We start from the raw sequence: 25,513 nt of genomic DNA, 5'->3' as shown, positions 1-25,513 counted from the left end.
GTGTGTATGTGTGTGTTGTGTGGGGGTGTGATTGGTACAACATGCCATAAAGGCCCTTCATGCGTTTTCACACCTGTCTCTCAATACTTATTCAGATATAGTGTTTCCTGATTTGCTCAGCACCTTTACTTTGCCCGTTGCTATATGTAGCAAAATAAGCTCAGGGAGGGAGAGCCTCTCCAAGTTTAGCTTGTCTTTAACGATTTTCTGAAAACATAAATTCCTTTTTTTTAGCTGAGGACCGTCCTGAGCCCTGAGGCTGTTTTCTGAACTTCAGATCACCGTTCCCTCGAAAGAAACCGCCTTCAGTAAGTGAAGATCAAATTCTGATGTCCGCCAAACCCATTGTGAGGGAGAGAATGGAAGAGAAGGCTGTTCAGAAAGCTGATACGGACCTGTTCTCTGTACCACAGGGGTTGAAGATTTTGTGTCCACTTTAGAAACAGGCAAACGTAGCTATCATAACGTCACGGTTTAAGTTTAGTGTTTTTAGGATAAAAGAAGTGTCCCAAAGTATGAAGTCAGCATCTACTGTTGAAACCAGGCGTCTGCAGCTTGGGGTTAAATCATCATGTGTTGGTGTTATAACTGAAAAGGTATTCCTGTTGGCAGGTATTTTATTGAGCAATATTATGAAGATTAATGTTATGGTGTTAAAGGTGTGTTTCCCTCAGAGTTATATTTATCCACAGAAGTTAAATGGGCCTATATTTTCAAATATTATTATACAATTAACACACAAAATTAAGGTATTTTATTTTTCAGACACACTCCTCAATGATGACACTTTATCTTGGATTGTGAGAGTAGGATTTAGCTGAGGTCTTTCAGAATAGTTGCTATCAAGCTGTTGAGATGATGTGGGTTAAGGTTAATGTTGAACTTCACTGGTGTAAAAACAGCTTACTAAGATTCACACACAGCTCTAAATGTTTAGAGGTGTGCAGAGAATTCTAATGGACGTGGATTAATTAGCTTTCCAAATAGCTTGACCAACGTCTAAGAGAAACAGCTGTACTCACATGGTTGCTTTGGACACTTCTGGCACTTGTGGAATCCCCAGGACGTCCCGATAGTCTGGCAGCACTGCTCTTGCTTAGTGAGGCCTGGCAGAGCCTTCCCACACTGAAACACACAGATGTACACAGTGAGATAAAGGAATGGAAAAGGAATTTTATTTTGATAAAAAGTCTGTTTCTGTTGTCTGATCCCAAGGACAGTCTGATAAACACACTGACAGTCTGTTATCTTTATGGAACAACTGCTCTGTGAAATGTGACCTGGTGATGAAGTCACTCAGGATTTATGTTCACTTAAACTTGACATTGGGTGTTTTGACAGTAAAATAATAAATCTGCTCTTCATCTCCAGGCCCTGACATGCTGACAGTGTACCTGACTGCCTGCTGTTTCCTGGAAGCAGCGCCCCAGAGTGTTCTTGGAGGTGACGGGCTGGTACTGGGGGACCTGGTGTGCGTGCTGGCTGGGGTACACAATGTTGTAGCCGTGGTGCTGGATGTTTTGGCTGCTCTCCGTGTGGCGGTAGGTGTAGCTGGAGGAGGAAGAGGAGCTGGAGCGGGACCCCTTCAGAGGCTGCCCGTTGTTGTGGTAGTTATCCAGCTGAGACACCTGGTGCACCTGGACCGAGGCCTCTGGGGGGTGTTTGATGTGGATGTTCACGATGCTGGGGTTGAACACTGGAGGCAGATGGGACAATTATTACAGTGCATTGTCTCATTATGAAGCTCAATGTCTGTCTGTCCATAGGTGGACTACCTCTGATCTACTTCAGACTAGGCCGGAGTATTGCTGTAGAACCAAGGGCATGCAACGTCAAGGTTTGTTCAATTTGGACAAGCAAAATTCAATATTAATTAACTTTGAATAAAAACGGATTGTGTGTTTCTGATCAAAAGTTGTAATAATTCAATGTTAAATGACACACAGTAAACGAGTTGCTTTCAGATTTTTACTGTGTTGTGAAGATTGAGGCATTATCAGCACCTGATTACAGGGCTTAGTAAAATACTCGATTCTGATTGGTCAATTTGTGATGGCCAACCGTCCCCAGTATAGAACCGGTAAAGGTAAAAAAATGAAGGAAAGAGGTTAACAGTCACAGAGAGCTGTGACAAGTACAAGTCAGCAGAAGAAGTCAGCCCGTTAACACCAAAGGGAACACAGTATGGGCTCTGGCAGGGTTTAAAGTTTGGTTGATGGAAAATAAACTGTGAAAAGACTTGGACAGTTAAAATAGCATTTAAAACCAGATTGAAGCCTTCAGATTAAAAGAACTATAGCAGAGGAAACAGGGTTAAACATATAGATGTTTACTACAGTGTGTTGGGTTGTGGACCGAACAGTTTTGGAGCTACTATCTATAATAGTTCAATCACATCAGTTTGATCCATCAGATGTCACTGTGATCTAAAGGCTGCAGTGTGGACAGTCTCTCTCGCTGCATCTCTTCTTTTCTATGTTTATCCTTGCATGCCCAGCTACATACAGCTGAACTGGGTTCATTCAGAAAAAAAGCGTTTGCTTTCACACTTAATGGAGCTGAAATACTATTTCACTGGACTGCCCATTAAACACCAACAATGATGAACAACACAATGTGTGGTCCATTTACAGGGATTGTGTAGATCCTGCAGAAGCACTACTTTTAGTTAATCTCTTACAGTAAGATTTAAAAAGCTTGAGCTAACACTGTACTGGGAGACTATCACAATAACTAACACACACTGACTGAGGTAATGCCATCAATGATTTAACAGAAAGAGGTCATTTGAATGGTTGATTTTCAAATGTATTGAACCTGCCTGTATTTGTTATCATTGGCCAGTGAGCAGATATATTGTTTGTGACTCACTTTAAACACCATGCTGGTGTTTAAACATGTTGAAGGCCATTGAATATGAACAAGTTTCACTTTACGTTACGGCTGGGTACCCTCCAGAGCATTACATGACAGTCAGGCTGAAACATGCATTGCAGGAAGTGGACTGATAAACAAAATGGAAGTGTTGCTCCTCTTTTCACACCCACATGTTTAGCCTTTATTTGTCTCACTCGCAAAGGGGTCTACCACTTACCTTTACTATAGAAAGAGCATTTTTGCCTCCTGTGTCACCAAAGGTTTGTTTGGCTATATAAAATATTCTTTGTTGCATTTGTAAACTTATAGATGGACAATAAAGAACAATGTTGATAGGTTATTGTTATTTGTACCTGTTATAAGAAGCAGGAAATCCTGGGTGCTTGTTTAGGAAATGTCTTTTGAAATTACATTTTTCATGGTTTACTAATTTCTCACAATATATCAAGCATACAAGTAAGGCAACATTGATGGCAGTAAAATCAAAGGGATCTGGACGCGCATTAAACTCTCTATTTCATTTGTGACTCCTTTTTTTTGGTCCCAGCATCAGAGAGCCATTGCAGTGTGGCACAGCCCCCCCCCCCCCCCCCCCCTGCAGCAGCATCTAAGCTGCTCCGTGGACTCACCAGGGTTCTGTCCGTTGCTGTAGGTCAGCGGCAGGGTGTGTGTGGAGTGGACCTGGGTCTGGCTGTACCCCCCCGCCGGCTGCTGCTGGCCGCTCCGAGCGGGCATCTGGCAGAACTTCCCGGTAAAGTTGGGGGGGCACTGACACTTGTCCCTGGTGCTGCACTTCCCCCCATTCATACAGGGCAGGTGACACACAACTGAGAAGAGAATAAAGAACGAGAAGTAGATGAAGTGACGCACTAATGGTCCCAAACAATACAAAACAAAAAAGTACGTTCCATTATAAACACATCTGTGAGCCTAGAGCTGGAATAAATGATTAATAAAACCGACACACACCATGAACACAACAACAGGTGTCAGCTACACACACACAGAACAGTCAGAGGGATAAACCAAGCACTACAGCAGTATGGCTCTGAGACGCCAGAGGGAAGAGAGGATACAGTGAAGTCACTGTTCTGCAGCCAAAAGGCGTTAACACGGCGCAAATGAGGTGATGATACACATGCTGTGTATGTACCAAATTCTGTTCAATGTGGTATTGTTCCATAAGATTGGCGCAACAGTTGCATGTGGACAAAACAGGTGGGAGACACTAACAAACCTATCCAAGTACTGCTTCATTTCCTGTTATAAAAACTAGATCTCAGACAAAAAGAGATACAGGGATACAGAGATTCATTTTCTCCTAGGCCTCGCTGAGTCATTTCCGCTCTTTTCATCGTTTCTTTCCAAAGAAAATCAGACCTCACAAAGTCAGGACAGGAAAGGGACCAGCAGCCATTACTCACATCAATACAATCATCACAGGTTACCATGTCATTACATTATTGGATTGCTGCTCAAACCCCCCACCAATAATTCATCATCATGGGGCATATCCTACATTAAAACAGCAAATGTATATAATTGTTCAGAAACCCTGACTTATAGTATAGTATAGCTCCATTTGGGATTTAGGTCTGTATAGATGGAGGTTTTTTAATATATATTTAATATATTGGTACAGGGCGAAACGGAATTTCGGTCTCCTTGTTTGTAACACAATCAGAGATTTTGACAATAAAGTTGACTTTGAAAACATTCTGTATTATCATAAAGAACCGGCAAAACTCCCTGATGGCAGTGTAGTCAATAAAGACGTGTGTGCACACTAGAACTTTATGAAAATCAGAGTGAACCAGCCTTCCTTCTTTACACTCAGCAAAGAAAACAGACCACCCACTGTGAATGTTCAGACCCTGCAGTACATGAAGACGCTGGTGCCTACAGTACTGGCTCAGTCCCACACTATATACAGCACATGGTGAAAATATACCCCCCCACACCTGTCCAAGAAACACTGCTATTCCCAATTGGCTTTCTACTCCCTCACTACAAAGACTACTGCAAAAACATCATAACTGTTTGCTGTCCAGACCATCAGGACAGCAGAAGCTCATTTCCCCTTGCAGACTGAAAGCTCATCTGTTCAGTCTGCACCTTCACTATAAAAAAAAGACATTAATTAAGTATATCAAAAAACTCGTATTTTTCAGTTCCTGCCCTTGTTGTGTTGTGGCTGCATCAAAATATGCTGCATACATGCAGGAGTCATTATATACATGACGCTATCTCCCAAAATGATTTGATAGTGTCTGGACTGCAAGAATGAACTGGCAGTTCCAGGTGTCTTTAATAAAGGAAGAAGGAGTTGAGTTGCCAGAGAGCTCTCAGCCCAGCAGCCGGTGTGTGCACCTGGGAGAGGAGCTGGAAAAACACCACTTAAATCCTGCCTCCATGGACTGCACAGGGCCAAAGAGGAAACACATTCAGCAGGCTGAATCATAAAGATTTCAAAAAGAATCCTTATAAGTGGTATGAAGTCATTCCCCAAATACTTTCTGCCATCACCAAACTATCATCAATTGGCCAATTCATTTCCTGTCTTGAACTGGCCAAATCAACACTGAAAAACAGGTCAACACCTTTTTTCTTCTGTGGTCAGGGAAAACACATGTGGAAAACTAAACATGCCAAAACACCTGATTGTCAAAGACAGTGCGAAGAGAAAGTTTAAATGTACTCAGGGATTGTAAGCCCTTGTCTCAGGATGATGGCCCAGAAATACCCTTTAACATAGTTTAGTTGCAGATCATCCAATATGTGCGCCCTGACAGTAATAAAGCTGCTACTAAAGCAACAGTCACTACAGATGGACTTTGATTTTTAAATGTTGAAACTTTACCCTCCTGTTCCCAGCTGTTGTTTGGACATGGCTAATATACAGCTCCTCAAAACCATGTGCTTGTCAGTTCTAACACTTTAAATATCACATTTATAAACAATTATTGGCAAATAAATCACTTATTCCAAAGAATGAGTATAAAACAAGACTAAAAGTCATACATGCTCTGAGCTAAATGCTACCACCTGCATTAACACAATGACAATGCTTACATGCTGACATTAAACAAGCATTAGGCCGATCACACATGTGTGAGTGCAGTAGAGTGACAATTGGGATATGCTCCTGCTGGTGGGGATGCTTGGGTTTGGCCCAACTTTTTTCAAAAGGACAGATGGTGTCACAACCTTTAGAATTTGACCGTACACTAAAACATGTTTCCGAAAAACAATGGAGCTAAGAAATAAACTGCAAGCACTAACATAAAACGTCTTCAGACAAGTAATTCTGTATGTTAATTAACAATATAACAATGTGCCAAGAATAATATATTGAATGGATAAAGTGGGTGGTAAATGCATGCATGTATATCTACTGTATATACAGAATATACAGATTGTAGGGTTTGTAAAGCGATTGAAAGTGCAGTCAAGCAGGAAGTAAGTGAAATAAGAGTTAGCTCAGCTTCAGGTTGTTATGACAGCATCAGAGGAGCAGCTGTTCTTTATGCACACCCATCAAGTCTAGTCAAGTCAATGTTTATTATAGCCTAATGTAAAAAAAAGCACGCCTTAGAGGGCTCATTATCATCCAGAATGAGGCCGATGTATCATATGAACATTTTAGTGGTTAACAAACAGGTCTCCTGAGTTACAGTTATTGGCATCAATAAAGAAGTGCAGTGGGAAGTGGAGAGCACCCTGAGGGGCCCCGGTGCTGGATGGGATTTTCTCTGCTCTTACTTGCTGCTTCTTGTCTGCCTCCTGTATGTGGGGAAGGATCCACTGACAGGAAGGGGCTGGCACAGTGACCTGGGTGAGTTAGAGTGAAGGCCTCTGGGATGTTGCTGTTCAACGCCAAGCTTAAGAATTCAGGCTTTTATTCTACCACCGGTGATAGAGCTCTGTTCTGAGTTAGTGGATGAGTTTGGTTTCTTTTCACAGAGAACAATTCCAAGCAAATCAAAATTCATTACCTAAAGCCATGTGAAATGTTTCCTTTTGTTCATTGACGGGAGAGGGGGAAAGTACAGGGACTAACTCTTGTTAGGCATGCAACCATATGCATTTGCTCCATACAAAGTGTCTGGTTCGTTACTCTTAATTTAAAGAAATTCAAAACATCAATAGCCATAAATACACTGTGAAATAAGTTTTAATATTCATTTGTCAGATATTTAGAGTGTCAGGGCTTCACAAGAGATAACAATAATCCATCATCGTTTAATGACATTTAAATAATTAACCTGGTATTATTCATATTTGGACTAGAACTATCATTGATTGTCTATGAGAACCTGTTTGATAACCATATCAGCTCTTAGATTAGGGGTGTCCAGGGATTTCCCATAATGCCCTTTGAATTTTACAGTTTATTGAATACAAATGCACAATTCCAGTCCAAAAACATTAGCCACTTTGAGATCATCATCTTCATCATCATCATCATCATCATCATCATCATCATCATCATCATCTTCATCCTCATCATCATCCTCAGCATCATCAGCAGCAGCATCATCAGCAGCAGCAGCATCATCATCATATATTGTTGTACCTTCTGGTGACATCACGGGTTAGGAGCAGGTTGGACAGAAAGGTGACCAGCTGCTTTGCTCATTATTGAATAGCTCAACAAGCCAATAGTCTCGTGTGCAACTCCAAACTTTGCACTTGCACTAAAAGTTGGGCCAACAGAAGATTTCCAGCTGATTAAAGAGTGCAATATCTTTCTTCAAATGAAGTATCAGTCCTAAAAGTAGAGTAAAACTGTGCATTTGGTTTAAAGTGCCCCATTATCAGAGGTGGAAGAAGTACTAAGATATTGTACTTGAGTAAAAGTACCAGAGTTTAGGAATACTCTGTTAAAAGTAACAGTCCTGCATTCAAAAATGTTACTCAAGTAAAAGTAGAAAAGTATTAGCATCAAAATATACTTAAAGTGCCAAAAGTAAAAGTAGTCATTGTGCAGATTGGTCCATTTCAGAATAATATATATGATATATTTTATAATGATTGATCATGAAAGTGTTCTCAAAGCTGGTAAAGGTGCAGCTAGCAGGGTAGCTTGTGAATTTATTCCAGGTGGAACTAAAGTCTGATTTAACACTTGATTATATTTCACATCATTCATCCAGATCTGTAAAGTAACTAAAGGTATACATGTAGTGGAGTCAAAGTACACCGTTTACCTCTGAATGGTAGTGGAGTAGAAGTATTACGTAGCAAAACATTTAAACACTTAAGTAAGTCCCTCAAAATTGTACTTAAGTACAGTACTTGAGTAAATCGACTTTGTTACTTTACACCACTGACCATTATATAACTCAAACCTTGTAACACAAAGAGACATAGAGCAGAGAGAGCATCAGACAGATGGATGAGAGCTGGGCTGCTCTCCAGAGTTCTCCGGTGATGAGCTGCTGCCCTGAGGCATTGATCAGATGAACTACTGGACTACATGTAGTTAAAAAGATAGTTTGTTTCACTCTGATTTAAACATAAGTAGTTTGTAAAACAACACAATAAGTACAATTACAAAACAGGTTGGTACTTTGCACACCTTAAAAGTGTATCTCTATTTCTCAGTTTATGAGAACTTGCTGATCTCATCCATGTCTTCTGGACATAGCCAGCTCTGTTCCTTGGCCAACATGCGGTCATGTGTTGTCAGCATTTTAACGATCCTCCCTTCCTCCCACTGTCTCATGAATCAACACTCCCCCTAACTGCCCCTCTCATTAGGTAAATATGATAAACAAGCCAAGTGGGATTCATTCTGTCTTGGCTCTTTCCAGCTCCGTCTGGACTGCAAATAAACTTTAAACTACCAAGCTCCTTAACTTGGTCTGCAGCCGATCACATGGCTGAGAAAGAGGGAGGAAGGAAGAACACTTAGAGTGAAAAAAATAAAGATTGGTTCCCGCAAGACATAATGCGGGAATGTGAGAGCAGACAGGTGTCTGTGCTTGAAGTTATCAACAATGTTGCAACCTTGTGGCAGGGGCAGAAACACAAAAGTCTCACACACACACACACACACACACACACACACACACACACACACACACACACACACACACACACACACACACACACACACACACACACACACACACACACACACACACACACACACACACACACACACACACATTTTATTATAGCTTTTCCACGACAGACAAACCCCGAACAGCATGTATGCAATGTAAATGTGTAGGGGGGGGGGGGGGGGGGGGGGGGGGGGGGGGGTACAGTGGGTGGTCATTGAAAATGTGTTCTGATGAAAAATGAGCCAAGGCCATTGAGTGTGGGTTTGAAAAAATAATTTGTCATATCATTTTTCTTTAGCTAAATAATAGCCCACAGACCCGAATACCATACAAGGGTTAACTGCTATGGCTGAACCCAGACTCTGAAAATCCATCCCACAGATGAACAGCACCCATCCAGGTCACCCAAAGAGAACAGTGTGTGTTTTCTGTGTGAGCTGTTTTTACTACAGTGGTACTAATTTGTTCAGCTGAGTCAGACAGGAATTCATGTTGTTCCGCTCTTCCCCTGTTTCTGCATGAGTGAGAGATGTAGTCCTTGTAAGGACGGACGCAGGTTCAGACACAGTTTGCAGGGTCTGTGTAACACATTACAGAACACCCACACCATGCTCCATAACACAGGCCTGTTTGTACAGTTTCTACAATGTTAACTAAGGGATATCTAACATACACTTCTGACAGACAAACTGTCTATCATATAAGAGATATAAGAGAGTGTCGAAAAGCTGAACGCAGGTGGCGAAAAACAAATCTCCAGGTTCATTTTGAAATCTATAAAGAGAGACTTGGCTTATATAATTTGAAAAATGCACGACAGTCTTTCTTCTCTGACATCATTGCCAAAAACAAAAACAACGCACGTGCCTTGTTTGCTACCGTTGACAGACTAACTAACCCCCCAGTGTCAGTAGCCTCTGAACTTCTATCCACCAGGGCCTGCAATGAGTGTCAGTGCCTCTGTATCAGGTACAGCAAATGTGTTGTCCCTGTGTCCACTTAAAATCAATTCAAACACCATGACACAATTCCATCAGATTAATGATAAAGACCTAGAGCACATTATAAAACATCTCAAATCCTCCTCCTGCTGCCTTGATATTATACCAACAGGTTTTTTCAAAAATGTTTTTCAGTGCATGGCCTCAGATCTACTTCATATAGTAAACACATCTCTTCACTCAGGTATTTTTCCACAGGCCCTGAAAACTGCAGTCATTAAACCGCTCTTAAAAAAGAATAATCTAGATGCTTCAGTAATGAACAATTACAGGCCCATATCAAACCTGCCATTTCTAGGTAAAGTCATTGAAAAAGTTGTTTTTGAACAGCTGAGTAATGTCTTGCATTTAAACAACTGTTTCGATGTGTTCCAGTCAGGTCTTCGACCAAACCACAGCACTGTATGAGGGGCGGTACAGGCCGTAATTCATACTGGTCCTCTCACACACATACATTCTCCCTTTTCATACATATATTTTCACTCTCATATACATATATATTTACACTCACACATTCATACATTGTCACTCACATATTATACATTTTTCACTCACACATTTATACATTTTGCTCTTGTGCACATTCATTCAATGTTTACATTTAATATTATAAATAATATATGCATGTCTGAAGACATGAATGTATGTATGTGTGAGAGAAAGTATAGTGGAAACGGAAGGAGTATAGTTGAAACGGAAGGCAGGTCATTATCGCGCTGTGATTGGCTCAGAAGGTCGAGAGGGGCGGGCTCATGTTCAGAACTTCTGATTCAAATCAACATGATGGAGGGAGATCAATCCGTGTATCTTCGGACCATTTGTTTTTCTTTATTAAACAAGTAAACGGAAGAGTGTCTGAGAGGAGATGGCAAATCCGGATCCTTTTACGGACTCTGAGTCTTCTGAGTCAGTCATTGAAGAGATCCGGATCATACGAGACATTTGAGTCATATGAGTCAGCATCACCAAGAGCATAGAAATCCTACCGGTGAAACCGAAAACGTGTTGCATTTCACGAGCATATTAAACTAACGTTACATAAACCTCCGCTACACAGTGTATTTTGCTTTAATAAAAAACGTTGATCACAAAAAAAAAGGGTTATTTTGCGATTTGGCGAATCTGAGTCTGCTGTTGACTCGTGCATGACGACAAGTCTGCTGGATCTCTGGATCTCTGGATCTGCTGATACGGTTACGGCTCTGAGTCCGCACGAGTCTGCTATGTTTTGCACAGTGAGTCAGGATTTGCGAATCTCTGAGTCTGCTGTTGACTCGTGCACAATAGCCATTAGCCGCGGGAAGTAGGGGTGCTGGAGGCGGGGCTGCAAATGGTGTACATTTGAAAAACGTCATGTTACTGCTGTAATCTCTCCCCACTTTTGTCCGCACCCCCTAAGTAAAATGACTTCCCAGTTGCGGCTATGCTCGTGCATGACGAGTCTGGATCTCTGGATCTGCTATACGGTTACGGCTCTGAGTCCCCACAAGTCTGCAGGAAGTGAAGGAAGTTCGGGATCCGGGTTAATGATCCGGATGAATCAGGACTCACCCATCTCTATCTGAGAGACGTTTTTGCTTTTTGTTTTTTACCTTACTAAATGGTCGAATGGTCATTGGAGCGAGGTGCGGGGCAAAACTCACGGATGTGATTTCAAAACAAAAGCACTCGTTTGCTTGGAACTGTGATAATATTATAAACAAGGGGAAACGACGTGAATTTAGCGATCACAACGAAAACGGCCAAGACACACATTGAGCCCAGAAAATGAATGTTATTAAGGGCTGTAAATATAATAAGCCTATGTCTAAAATGGACAATATTGTTAGGAGATTTAAACTATACAGCGATTCTGCACTGCGGTCACCTCAGCCGTCTCTCGCGTTTGTTTTTTCAAATCAGCAGCTCATTTTTTTTCCTGCTATATTTGACGAGTGATACAAATATTTTTTACCACAAGTTGTTAATAAAACTGACACTGTTGGACTCTGTACTAGTTGACTGCTACCAGAAAGGAACGAACTAGCGGCTGAGAAATAATCATATATTAAAAGACAGCAGCATAGTAAGAGGCCAACCAGCAGTGGCGGACTGGCCATCGGGACGTTCGGGACGAATCCCGATGGGCCGGTACCGAAGTGGGCGGGTCGGAAAATAAACTAGCACCCCCCCCTGCCCGGATCATCACCCGCACCAAATCCTCTGACCACATCACCCCCATCCTCATCCATCTGCATTGGCTACCTGTAAAATACCGGATAGACTTCAAAACCCTCCTGCTCACATTCAAAGCCCTCCACAACCTGGCCCCCACCTATCTGGCTGACCTCCTACACCCCCTCTCGCTCCCTCCGCTCCTCCTCTGCTGGCCTGCTAACTGTCCCCCCCCACGCCTAGTCACGATGGGGGATCAAGCTTTTAGCTGCTCCCAAACTATGGAACTCTCTCCCCCTTCACATCCGACAGTCTGACACAATCACCACGTCCCTCCTCAAAACCCACCTGTTCAGATCAGCCTACTCACTGTGCTACGGTATGTCTCCTGTTTCCCAACGTGTTCCCTGTTACAGTCCTTTTGCACTGTCTTAAAACTTTCCTTAGAATATTTTATGAATTGTCAGGTGTCCTTGGGTACTTTGAAAGGCGCCTCTAAATAGAATGAATTATTATTATTATTATTATTATTATTATTTGTATTATTATTATTATTATTATTATTATTATTATTATTATTATTATTATTATTATTATTATTATTATTATTATTATTATTATCTGAAACGGTGTAATAACTTGAAAAGCTTGTTCCAGTCACTTGCCCCATGCATTCAGCAGCAGCAGGCCATTCACTTTGATTTTATTCCGCTATGAAATGTCATCATTTCAACAATAAAGAAATGCTACATAAACGTTATCTTGCACATTTTATCGAACCATCTCCGTTTCTAACTTTCAATATATTTTAAAAGATAAGTCTCTCTCTCTCATCTGCGTGCGGGGGCGGGGCCTCACAGACACGCTGCATCTGCACGCGAGAGAGAGAGAGAGAGAGAGAGAGAGAGAGAGAGAGAGAGAGAGAGAGAGAGAGAGAGAGAGTATTCTGATTACGTAACGCCGTTACATGTATTCCGTACACCCAACCCTGATTATACGTAGGCCTACAATGGAGGGGACTTTGACAGAGGATTACTCAAAAAGTACACAGTAAAAGTACTTCATATTATTTCTGGTAGCAGTCAACTAGTACTGAGTCCAACAGTGTCAGTTTTATTAAGAACTTGTGGTAAAAAATATTTGTATCACTCGTCAAATATAGCAGGAAAAAAAATGAAGAGCTGCTGATTTGAAAAAACAAACTCGAGAGACGGCGGAGTTGACCGCAGTGCAGAATCGCTGTATAGTTTACATCTCCTAACAATGTTGTCCATTTTAGACATAGGCTTATTATATTTACAGCCCTTAATAACTTTCCTTTTCTGGGCTCAATATGGTTTGTCCCGCTGTCAAGGCTCTTTGGGATGTGACTAAATATACAAAGCTTCAATGACTATAGCTACAAGCTTGCTGGCCGTCCTGCACAATTGTTCAAATGCAATTAGATGGCTGGAGCACTTTCTGAACCCTGTAGGAATGGAGGAGGCTGTCATACCTGACAGGGGTGTGAATGGTATATGGGACAAATTGAAGCACAGCACCATGCCTCCTCTATTGTAATAAAACAAAAGTCATTATTGGACTAAATGTATTTACTCCAGGTGTAAACTATCGTGTATGTTCTTGTAAAGTAATGCTTTTCTATAAAACAGCAAAGAAGCTATAATTATGTGTTGTGGTTAGGCATGTGCTGATGTAAGATCATGTTCATGCATGTGTTCCTATGGTGAAATACAAACACTCTAACCTCACTACTACCATTGGTATGTCTTGTATGTGTTAGATCCATGTACTATACCTAAATACTGTGATTCTATGTTTGTCTGTCGTGGAAAAGCTATAATAAAATGTGTGTGTGTGTGTGTGCGTGTGTGTGTGTGTGTGTGTGTGTGTGTGTGTGTGTGTGTGTGTGTGTGTGTGTGTGTGTGTGTGTGTGTGTGTGTGTGTGTGTGTGTGTGTGTGTGTGTGTGTGTATGTGTGTGTGTGTGTCAGGATCACTCACCTACTCTGAAGTTGGGTGCTGTCAGGGTGTCGGTGGCGTGGCCGTTCTCACTGATGATGGTGGTGGTGTTTCCCAGCTCACAGTTGTTGTGACATCTTCCTCCGATGCAGGTTAGTTTACAGATGGTGGGTGTGAAGACCACCTTGATCCTCCCTGTATGGTTGCCCACTGCCACAGAAAACATGGCGGACACCAAGAGGAGGGGGAGGGAGAGCAGGCGAAGTTTGGTTATTCTTTGATCCATTGGAAAACGTTCAAGCACTTTCAAGTTTAAGCTTGTCACCATCAACTGGTGAGGCTCCAGTCAAAACACCAGCAACAATGTACTATGTAATTTAAAAATTCTAAAAAATGTGTGATCTGTCTCCTCCCTGCACTTATTCACTTCCAACTACCCCTCTCTATCTGTTTCTCCTCCTCTGCTCCTAAATCCAGTGGCTCCTTTGAAACATGAGCAGGAGTAAAGAAACAATCTGGGAGAGACAGAAGTCAGCAAACAAAACTCTGGGATGTCTTCCAATTGTTCATTATAAGTCTCTGAGGTGGATATTGGCATATGAGCACAGACAAACAGCAGGCATGCCACCTTCTGCTTCTGTGCCTGCTCTCTTTGCTCTCTGTTTTTCTTCCTATTTTATCCACCTATTTAGGTTTTACCGCTGTGGTCTAAAAAACTATGCTCAGGAACTTTAGCACCTAAAATTGATAAAAAAGAGCTCCAAAAATCCTCTGCTATGAATTCATTTGGAGATCAGTTGCAGTAGTCATTAGAAGTACTGTACCGACAAAAGCTTATTTGACCTTTTTCTTGTCTGCTGAGATTTTCCCCACCCTCAAACACCCAGGCGTCACTACAGAACGGAAAAGAGTGACAGAGATACTGGATCCCAGCTCAATGTATCTGACACATTTCATTGTTCTACATACGGTACACTAATATCTGACATATATGCAGGTTTGGGGAGTAACTGATAACATATAACGGGATTAAGTAACCAGGATACAAAAAAAGGTAACTTTATTCCCTTAGGGTTACATAATCAAAGTCGTCACCAGATCACAGGTACATTTTTGAAAAGAAGGATTTCTAGCAGGATTACAATGTTACAATACTGTACGTTTTAAAATAAAGATGTATATAGGTAAACGTCCTGCCTGCATTATGATTTTTGTTTTCATTTAGACTTCCTTCGTTCTTCTTTATTATGTTTTAAATATCTTTTTATGAATGCAGTTGGTCGACACCTGATTGATTAAAGAAAAAGTCTGTGTTTGTTTTTAATTCATGTGTTAAACTAAAACAGGGGCCTTTTTTTATCCTAAATATCTTGGTTTCTTCTTTTTTTACGTCACATTGTTCTGTTGTCTTTCATTATACACTTAATTAGAAAATCATCTCATAGATATTTATTTTCTCTTGTATTTATGTTATGCTACGGACAAAATTCTTATTATTCCATCCAATTATTTTGTCCGTCTTCTCCTCCCACATTCAACATCGCAGAAACTCCGTTCAAACATCAAAACGTTCAGCTCGGTCGGGAATCGATGGATACATTGCTTTTATATTTGTGATACTCAAATTGGGTTACTGATTACATTTTGTAGTTAACTAGTTATTGTAACGGATTACATTATTAAAGGAAACCTCCAAACCCTGCACATAGTATGACTTGAGGTTCATTTAAATGTTTGCTCTATTATTTTTGACTGAATGTATGTCTCCTCCCCTGTGGTGGTTCTTGTCCCTGTGTCAGCTCCAGACCCTCCAGTGTCTCCAGCCCTCAGTGCCTGTCTGGGGCTGTCAGCTGTTCAAACCTTACAGTGGAGACGCATGGAGGGAAGCCAAGTTGCTGAGTAATGTTTTATAATCCTGAGAGGATTAAAAGAACTACTAGATAAGACACTCCAAGCTACCTACAACCTGCTCGATGGGGAAAGTCAAGACTCTGCTTCATTTAAGGGGACAGATCATTATTAAGTGCCCTTTTCTCTACTTGTGCACATACATTTTAGTGTCTGGTGTGCCTAACAGCCTACAAACTATCAAATAACACAACCCAGTCAATTCTTTTCGGGCTACCTCGGTCAGAAAACATGGGATTCTACAAGCCCTTCCCAAGATCAGATTCAGGCTCATTCACCTAACCCAAATATACTGCCCCAAGTCTGAGTTTCTTCACCCACGGCCTGAGAACTACATTCGCAATTATTTTTGTAAGCCAATCAGAGCAGACTGACTTGAACATTTCTTTTTTCTGCTACTACTCATAATGATATTCAGTGCAACCAACAATGGCTGCTAAATAGCTAACAGCTAGCAGAAATTAACCCTCTTCTTCAGGTTTCAACACACGGTGGTTGTAGCATTATAAGGGAACCGACAGGGTGAGTTCCAAATGTGTTGATTTAGTGAGTTTACTGATGAAATAAGTGTTTGGTTTAGAAGAGAAGTAATGGTGGATAGTCTGACAGCAAACAGCAATTTAACAACTTTATTAAGTTCATTAGGATAAACCCTTTGGTTTAACAATAAATGATACGTAATAAACATTTAAAGAGCATTGCAACATCTGAAACATGTACAATTTAACTTAAATAGAAACAACCCATTTAAAATATGTTAAATAATGTTAACTATTGCATGTCAAGTTGTTCGACTTCAAAGGAGCCTTAAACATGAATTCACAGCAATGGACAAAATTGTATTTTGTAGAATGCTTGAAATGATGTATTGTGGAATATACCAAAAGCTGTTGAAGGTTATAGGGAATGTTGAGTGTTAAATATCAGTTGAATGTGTCTTATTATGTTGAGTAGAGGCCATATAAGGGAAATATTGTACAGTGATGCGTACTTAAAGAACGTTCAAGAACACCGGGTACGGCATGATGTCATGCCGTACCCGGAACTAAATGGACCAATCCGGATCTGGTTCAGTTCACAATTGATCCAGTCATGCCAATGCCAAGGACCTGTTTCCTGAAATGTGAGGGGAAATCTGAGCTGTTTGTCCTACCGACGGAAGAACCACGACGAAGTCAGTGGTTGAAATTTCTGTTTAACACTGTTCCTTCAGAGGTTCGAAGAACGTTACTGTGTGCGCGGCATTTCACAGACGAAAGCTTCCAAAACATTGCCCAGTTTGAGGCCGGATATGCACAGCATTCGAGGCCTAGGCTCCACGGGGACGAAAACGGGTTGAATCCGCATATTTCTCATGCGTATAGCCCTTTAAGCTCGACGACGCCGTAACGGAAACGTAGAAACAGACCCCGCAAACGACAACGGGTCCAAAGGTGGATAGATCTGGGAACGGAGCGCTCTGGGGGGTCCAACGGGGCCGTGGGGTCGCCTATACGGTCATCCGTTTCATAGCCCCGCCTCTCCCCGCCTCTCCCCACCTCTGCTGCTCACCCCCGCAAAAGTACACTGCACACTGAATTCAGATTATTTATCTTTATCTCGATATGGACATAAACGCGAGTGAAGTCTAATCTGACAGGACGGAGACACGCAGCTCCTCCGGCTGTGATGCAGCGGGAGCAAAACACACACTTCAAGTCAGATCACCACCCTTAGCTATTTTAATTACCTCTCAAACTACCTAAACTAGTTATAAATATGTTTATTTTTACTGTCGGGTTTACTTACTGGATCAGCTGAGCATGAGGAAGCATGAAGATTTAAACTTTAACACACATTGACCGGCGAAAAACTCGGCGCGGTTCCCTCGGCCCCCACCGCGGAGAATAAACAGAAGTGCAGCCATGACAACCATTCTTCTTCGCTGCTTTTGTGGAGGAAGTTGCTGCTTTTTGTGGAGGAAGTTACAGCGCCACGTACAGGTTCGGCATATGTACTGCAGCTTTTCCAGCGGTTGGATGTAAACGGAGCCGTCTCGTGGAGCTTGACACAATCCGGTGTATATTGCGTGTGGGCAGAAGGTTTTTTGCGGTTGCATTTGCGTTACTCCGATGCGTTTTGCCGTATGGGTTCCCGTGGAGCCGAGGTCTCAAACTGAAGGACGATGCTATTCCTAGTTTGTTTGGACCGTTTGGAGCAGGGGAAGATTCGGGTACACAACCTGTAAGTTTGCATTGTTATTTGTGTATTTATCAAACAAGGTATCTACCACGACTGTTTAAATGTGTAAACGTGTGTCGGACTGCTAGCGTTTACATATATCAACTCTAATATCAGCAGATGGCCTTACATACATGTATCTCATAGCAGGAGAATGTCTGCATTCACACACGAAATACTCATAGACAGTATACTCCGGGTGATTTACCGTACGGTCAGTCGCGAAACGTAACTACATTATAGCTGGCATTCCTAGCGTGTATGCTACCGAGCTAAACAACGGAGCTAGACATGAGTTTGCTCGGGAAAACATTGTTGTTATGCCAGCTACAATGAATGTAGCAGACTACCCGTATAAGATTGCAATTGTAAACATGTTCTTGATAGCCTAATATGAACCACTATCTGTTGTTCATAGTATAGTATAGTATAGTAGCCTATAGCATATTACACTGAACAACTAGCAAACATAGGTTAGCATTGTAATCCAGCTGGCAAGCTGACGAACATAAAACGACTAAGTTTCAATAATATTTTGTGATTGGCACTTCATTTCGTTAGGAATATCTCCCAAACAAGGTATCTACCACGACTGTTTAAATGTGTAAACGTGTTTCGGACTGCTAAGCCATTGACACAGTGCTAACTGTGCTAACTAAGTTGCTAGCGTTTCCATATATCAACTCTAATATCAGCAGATGGCCTTACATACATGTATCTCATAGCAGGAGAATGTCTGCATTCACACACGAAATACTCATAGACAGTATACTCCGGGTGATTTACCGTACGGTCAGTACATGAGAGTTGGCGTTCCTGGCGTGTATGCTACCAAGCTACCGTTCATAGCGTGTATGCTACATAGCTAAACCACTAGGCTACCTAGAGCTAGACATGCTAGGGAAAACATTGTTTTCATGCCAGCTACAATGAATGACCGAACGTAGCAGACTACCCGTATAAGATTGCAATTGTAAACATGTTCTTGCTAGCCTAGGCCAGCGCCATATAGAGAGATCTATCTATATGGCGCTGGCCTAGACTAGCTGTTGTTCATAGTAGATTGGCATATTACACTGAACAACTGGCAAACGTAGGTTAGCATATTAGCTGGCAAGCTAACTGTGTTGATTAGATAGATAGATTAGATAGATACACACTCCTACCACAACTACTACTAACGAATCTAAAACAACTAAGTTTCTCTAATATTTTGTGATTTGCATTTGATTTCGTCCAGCCAGATCAGGAAACTCCTGGCGTATCTGGCGGACAACACACACACGGGATGACCCACTCTGATGCCTCGTCCTAAAAAGCCCCGGCAGCCGCTTACAAAGCTGCGATAGGCAAGATGCCGAAAATGCCTATAAGGGGAGGAATGGATGATATGCCGTGTATATATGTATATTTACGCATGTTCACTTTGTACCTTTCTAAAAATAAAGTTTGATGGAAATACTTAGTAGGCCTATCCTTTCTTCCCTGAATTATTTGCTCCTATAACATATCATTCATATATAGCAAACCATGATTTGATTTCTCATCAAACAGTAGTAGTTTATTACAGGTAAAAATAACTTACTCTTCTATAACAACAGTTGTAGGTACAGTTCGGTTAGTTAGCGTATAAAATATACGGCTGTACCGACGCCATTATAAGACTGTTGTTCCGCTGAGAGCGAGCCGAAAAAAGCACTGTTAGACATGGGCGGAGCCTCTCTGGTGGTTGACTAATCAGAACAGAGTGGCCGAGCTGACCAATCGGAGCACACTAGGCTCACAGGGAGGTGGGGGCAAGAGCTCCAATGAGCCGTTTAGTGGAGAGAGTGAATACTGCTGAATACACATACTTTACAGAGATGCTGTATGCGAAACCAATGTGAGTTTGGAAAATTGCACAGTATAAATCTATTTTAGTATACCTCAACAATGGAATTATGATCAGTGGAAATGGCCATGACATGGGCCCTAACTCCAGTTCTCGACACAGGTTCGGGAAAGCCCCATGAGCTTCTCGTTGTAGAGTGAAAATGGAACGCACACGCTATTTGTTGTTTGTTTATATCACGCAGTCTGTTGTTCTTCTCTCGGTGTATCACGCAGTCTGTCTTCCGGTTGTTGCCTCTTTTGAATGACGAATACACACTACCGCCGCCTGCTGGTAAGGAGAGTTATTGCCACTCACGCATGCGCAGTTCGTACGTGCTTCTTGGCCGTCGGCTGAAGTCTTTGCGGTGTGTTCCAGTGCGACACATGGCCAAAACGCAGAGACGCGAGGCGATGCAACAGTCGGGGTCCGTCTGTGTCAGTTCTTTGGTGTCAGATTGGTGTGTCCGGGCCTTTATACCCAAAATCAGCACTTTTGAACAGGAAGTGAAATAGAGGGATATGAGGCATGGCTAGAATGGGTGATCTGTTTGGTATTTTGAGCAAAACACTTCATAGACATGTTTCTTATATATTTGTATATATCTGAGAGCTATGCTATTGCCTAAAAATAGCATGATAGGTGCACTTTAACTGTCTTAGCTGTCCTATACTGTTAAATTGCTATTAGTTAAAATATCTGCTTAACTAAGCTGCACAGAGAGCTCTCTCTCTCTCCAACTGCTGCATTTCTGAAAGAACAGCCAAAAGTCCATGAAATGTAGGGCCTCTCTTTGTCACGGTCTGTTTATTTTTCAGTTTTATTTTGAAATTGTTACCTCTTTCTGCCTTGTCTAGTTTAACTTCCTGTCTGTAGTTTCTCTCCTGTGCCTGATTGTCTTATTGTGTTCACCTGCTGCCCCTTTTTGTTGAAACTACTGTTTTGTACTGCATTTGGGTCCTGCCTTCATACCAAACCCTGACAGCCGAGGTACGTCAGGGCCCTTTGGCATAGCTCTGTGAATTTAAAACAGAATCCAATCACATTAATACGGATTGTGTTTCATGGTTGTTTACAACAGTCACTTTCAATAAGGCTGACAGGTGGCAACGTCTGTATGCCGTTAAAAATCAGCCATGATCAAATATTTCCAAATCCTCTGAGCGTTCCCTCCCTCCCTTCTCCTGCTTCACTTCTATGCCTCGTATGCACACATTTCTGGCAGATTTCTTGGGTTGTGTCGAGCATATGGAAAGGGAGTCAGGAAAACATCTCGAGAAAACACGTCTAGACGCTGAAGTCAGGATTGACCTAGAACACTTTTAAAGAGTCATTTGTAATGTTTTTGCACCTTAAGTCTATCAGCTCCTTGAAGATAATCAATGAATAGGTTCTCTTTAGGGTTATCTGGACTTAGGAAACACTTCCTGTCCCTCGCTTGCTTGATTTAGTGCCAAAGTATTTCATTAAAGAAGAAGAGGCTCACTACTGTCAATACTGTGCATATTGATCTATAGAATAATTTCATTGATGTCATACCACCAGCTGATTATTCTGTATATGATCCCTTACTTTAATCTTTGCCTAATTTACATCTTAAACTTCTACTCATACTTGAACTGACAATGTTTGTACAGAATATATACTTAACCACATTTTGTACAACGACCCATACCATGCACAATTACAATAAGGTGTACTCTAATCTAATATGTAAAAAAACTAAAGCCCTCTGTGTCTCCAGAGGCAGCGGTGCAAAGTGATGTCACTTGAGTCAGCTTTGTTGGGGCCGAAGACTATAAGTTTGAACATTAAAAAGATCTGGAGGAGTTAGATTTCTACACCTTTGTGAGGTTAGAATCAGAATCAGAATCAGAATCCCTTTATTAGTCCCACAGAGGGGAAATGTACGTTGGTACAGCAGAAAAAGAGCCACAGACAGCTTAATGTAACATATGTTACATGCATTAAAAAGTATTAAAGTAAAGAAAAAGTTATAATAATTTTTTTTTTTAAAGCGGCTAAAGGCTAAATGATGTGCTACTAGGCACACATTTCAATCTTTAATTGAGCTGTCGACATTCACTTAATTTGTAAGTAATGTTGGCAACAGGTTTTTTAAAACAAAGAAAGACGCAAAGCTGCAATGATTTTGATTATATAACTTTTCAATTGTTCACAGTGATTTCGACAATTCAATAGGAATGCAATGCAATATAAGTGGAAGGCTATCAATACCACCATGGAACAGTTATTTGGTCATGGTGGTGATGGGAGGTGATCTTCTCTGCCCAAACCTTCAGTCAGAGCCAAGACTATTAACATTTGTCTGAGGGTGTTTCAGCAGTGTGGGAGAGCGGAGGAATAGCTGCGGGGAGACGGGGAATAACTTTCCCAGATGTGGCACTATAGCCAGCTGCTGACAGGCTGTCTGTCGTGTGAGACAGGCTGAAGGAAAGGCTGCAGCTTCCTGATTTAGAAGAGCAAACATGTCTGCTACTTTCACAAAGAGTAGCACTGACTGCACGCTGAGCAGGAACCAGCCATGGTATTCCCATTAATTTAGGCTCAGTGGTTTAAGAGCTATTTGTAGATACACGGACCTGCTGTGGGAGGGAAGGCCCACATTGATATACTATTTAGACCTGGGGCTGCAATCTGGTTGGATTTTGGATTCAGTTCCCGGTTGTCCAAAATACCCAGATTCCCCGAGCTCTGATAGTAGCTGGTCTTTATCTCTCCCCACTCTCAGATACTGTAAGCAAGGGACAACAAGGCGTCAAATAATTTGGTAGGTTAATTTTCAGCTGTTGCTGACCATTGCTTTAACTGTTTGAAATGACCAATGTTTCAAGTGGCCGTCAATATGAGCTGTAGCTAATGATCTGCACACTCATCTGTTTATTGAGGTGATAATATCAAGTGGGGAAGCCACTGGAGTCTTAACTGAAGCCAATACAACACCTCTTGGATAACATATAAGCTCTGACGTGCAGTCAAGGGAGACATAGTCAAAAATGTAAACTGTAACTAAATAGATTCAATAAAGGATTCAAAAGGTTTACAATTTGATAAGCGGATCTACTCATCTCATTGTACTTGTATAATGACAATAAAGGATTCTATTCTATTCTATGTGACACTAGATTCAGACTCCATCAAATATGCTACTGAACCTCTATTTTAATACACATAACCAAACAGCCTACTTTCATCTGATATTTTTCATGTGGAAAGTACTTTGTAGTCATACTGGGTTGATATTGTACTTAGATGACGCGTAGATGTCTGGAGTATCATTTCTAACAAATGATAACGCTTAAAAACACAATATTGGAAAATTATAATCAGAGAAAAATGCAATAAGACATCAGCTATAGTAAACAGTATCACAATATTCCTTGTAAGTTTGGTGTGAGGGGCAGGGACATAGGGACATGTGTTCAACTGGCAAATCCTCTCATTTGGAGAGGAAACCGAGTGCAATACGTTAACTTTCAGAGTGTCTAAGGCCACAGTAGGCCATGAACTATACTTCAAATAATGCATGCAATGAAATAAAAATGCCTTTGCTAAATAATAATTTAGAAGCTTCACGTCAAATCAGGGATTTCTCTTCACTTTCCAGACCAGTGTTTACAATAGAAATTAATAGAAATAATGGTGGCTATAGTCTCCCCTCTATATATATCTTTGTTTCCTTTTTCCTATTGTTGTCTGTTCATTTCTTTGGCATGTACATGCTAGCTGAACTGGGCTGAAAAGGTTATTTTGAAACTGGTCCTGGGTCAGTGTGGCCATGTCTGGGTCTGCTTGAGTCTACAGTAGAACCAGGCGTCACCACGGTGCAGTCTGCAGAAACCCCCCCCCCCCCCCCCCCCCCCCCCCCCTTAATATCCCGAGTCGCTCCAGAGGCACAACCACTCTACTGCAGTCTGCAGATTCTTCGAAAATATTGACTTATTCAGAGATGCATTCTGGCGAGTCTGCAGGAGTTGGGCCTTGAATGTATGACAGACCATAATAACCAAGCACGACTTGAGTTATAGCCGCTGATGACCCATCAGATCTGTACCAGATCAACCGCCAGCCAAAGCTGGTCCAAACCTTTCTCTCTTTAAATGGTTTGAGCAGCTCGGAAATTAAATGTGTCTCATAAAATGTGAATTCCACAAGCCAATGGCACGTGTCATAGGAACCTCACATACCTGAAGGTGGGGGGGGATACAGTGTATTAATGGTGTTATTCCGTAAATCATAAAATCTATATGGAATACTTAAAAACTCATTTGACCACTGTATGATGCCTGGTTTTCATGTGTGTTATTTTGTTAACATTTAATGTTTAGTATTCTTAAAGTGTGCATTTTTTATTGAATTGAAGAAATGGTTGGTATACTGATCTTGTGTTTTATATCATTTAGATTTTTAACATTATTTAGGTAGAGGCTTTAAATAAGCCCAATTGGTTTTTTGCCTTTTCCTTCACTGTTTGTCATTTGTTATCGGTTATGTTTGTGTATTATTAAATTGTGCAAAACCATTAAAACTTGAAACCTTAAACCTAAAGTCACCTGTTGAAGGTAGCTGGCAGTGATCTGTCCATTCCATTTATCTATCGTCTATTCAAGCTATTTAGCACTGGGTTTCACTTTAAACAGTAAATGGAGATACTGTGTCTCCCGTGGGAGGGGGACTGAGTACCGGGGAGACTTTAATGGGGGGGGGTATATTACAGGTATTGAGAGGCTCGGCTCTCCACAGCCTCCCCCCACTCAGACTCATCCAGGCCTGTTGTTTCAGCAACAACTGGGCGAGTGATTCTCACCCAGATGACACACTTGTTTCATTCCATCTCTTCTTTTGTCCTAACTCTCACACTCTGCCTTTGTCTGAAATTGCCCACAGAAAATGAGACTAATAACTCATTCTGGACAGCCCCGAGCAGCAGGCAATGCTTAAGTCTTTATGCCATTACCCCTGGAGCTGCAATTTCAACAAATCCTCTAACTGCCCAATTGCAAGCTCCATATTCTGTCCATACCCTTGTAGTGTTAGAGCAGATGTGATGTGTAGTGTGTGCGTTTGTGTGTGGCATGTGTATGTGTATGTGTATACATTAAGGATGTACATTTTCACAGGTTGTGAAGTGATTACTTCCAGGAATATATCATGCTTTTTTCCTCGATTCACAGGATTTCTCGCCATACACAAAGTTTGACTTTGAAAACAGAGCCACGGATAATTAACTATAAAATGAGCAGCAATTCCAATCTTAGAAGATGTTCTTTTTTTGAAGATTAAATAACACAATGCTAAGCATATAGAACTATATGTTCTTAAAAGTACTACGAATGGAGTTATCAATGCACTCATGTAGCTCTGTCAGATTCACAATGCACAGCTTTAAAAACTATTAAAATCACGGAGGTTTACATTTTGAGAGAAATGC

At 41.4% G+C, this 25,513-nt stretch overlaps 1 protein-coding gene across 3 annotated transcripts in view; it reads right to left on the bottom strand.

Annotated features, from left to right (window-relative positions):
* The window catches only part of ltbp1 (latent transforming growth factor beta binding protein 1), a 125,208-nt gene that overhangs the window by 59,437 nt on the left and 40,258 nt on the right, over nt 1-25,513 (bottom strand). For all 3 annotated transcript variants that reach the window (XM_034122360.1, XM_034122368.1, XM_034122374.1), the window contains exons 5-8: nt 14,106-14,273; nt 3,507-3,704; nt 1,395-1,696; nt 1,023-1,125 (exon numbers count right to left, since the gene is read on the bottom strand). In XM_034122360.1, the coding sequence (XP_033978251.1) occupies nt 1,023-1,125; nt 1,395-1,696; nt 3,507-3,704; nt 14,106-14,273 (771 nt within the window). The remainder of the gene's footprint in view (nt 1-1,022; nt 1,126-1,394; nt 1,697-3,506; nt 3,705-14,105; nt 14,274-25,513) is intronic.

This window comes from Trematomus bernacchii, unplaced genomic scaffold, assembly GCF_902827165.1.
Source record: "Trematomus bernacchii unplaced genomic scaffold, fTreBer1.1, whole genome shotgun sequence".
Classification (NCBI taxonomy): domain Eukaryota; kingdom Metazoa; phylum Chordata; class Actinopteri; order Perciformes; family Nototheniidae; genus Trematomus; species Trematomus bernacchii.
The sequence above is the reverse complement of the archived record's forward strand: the minus strand, read 5'-3'. Positions and strand labels throughout refer to the sequence as shown.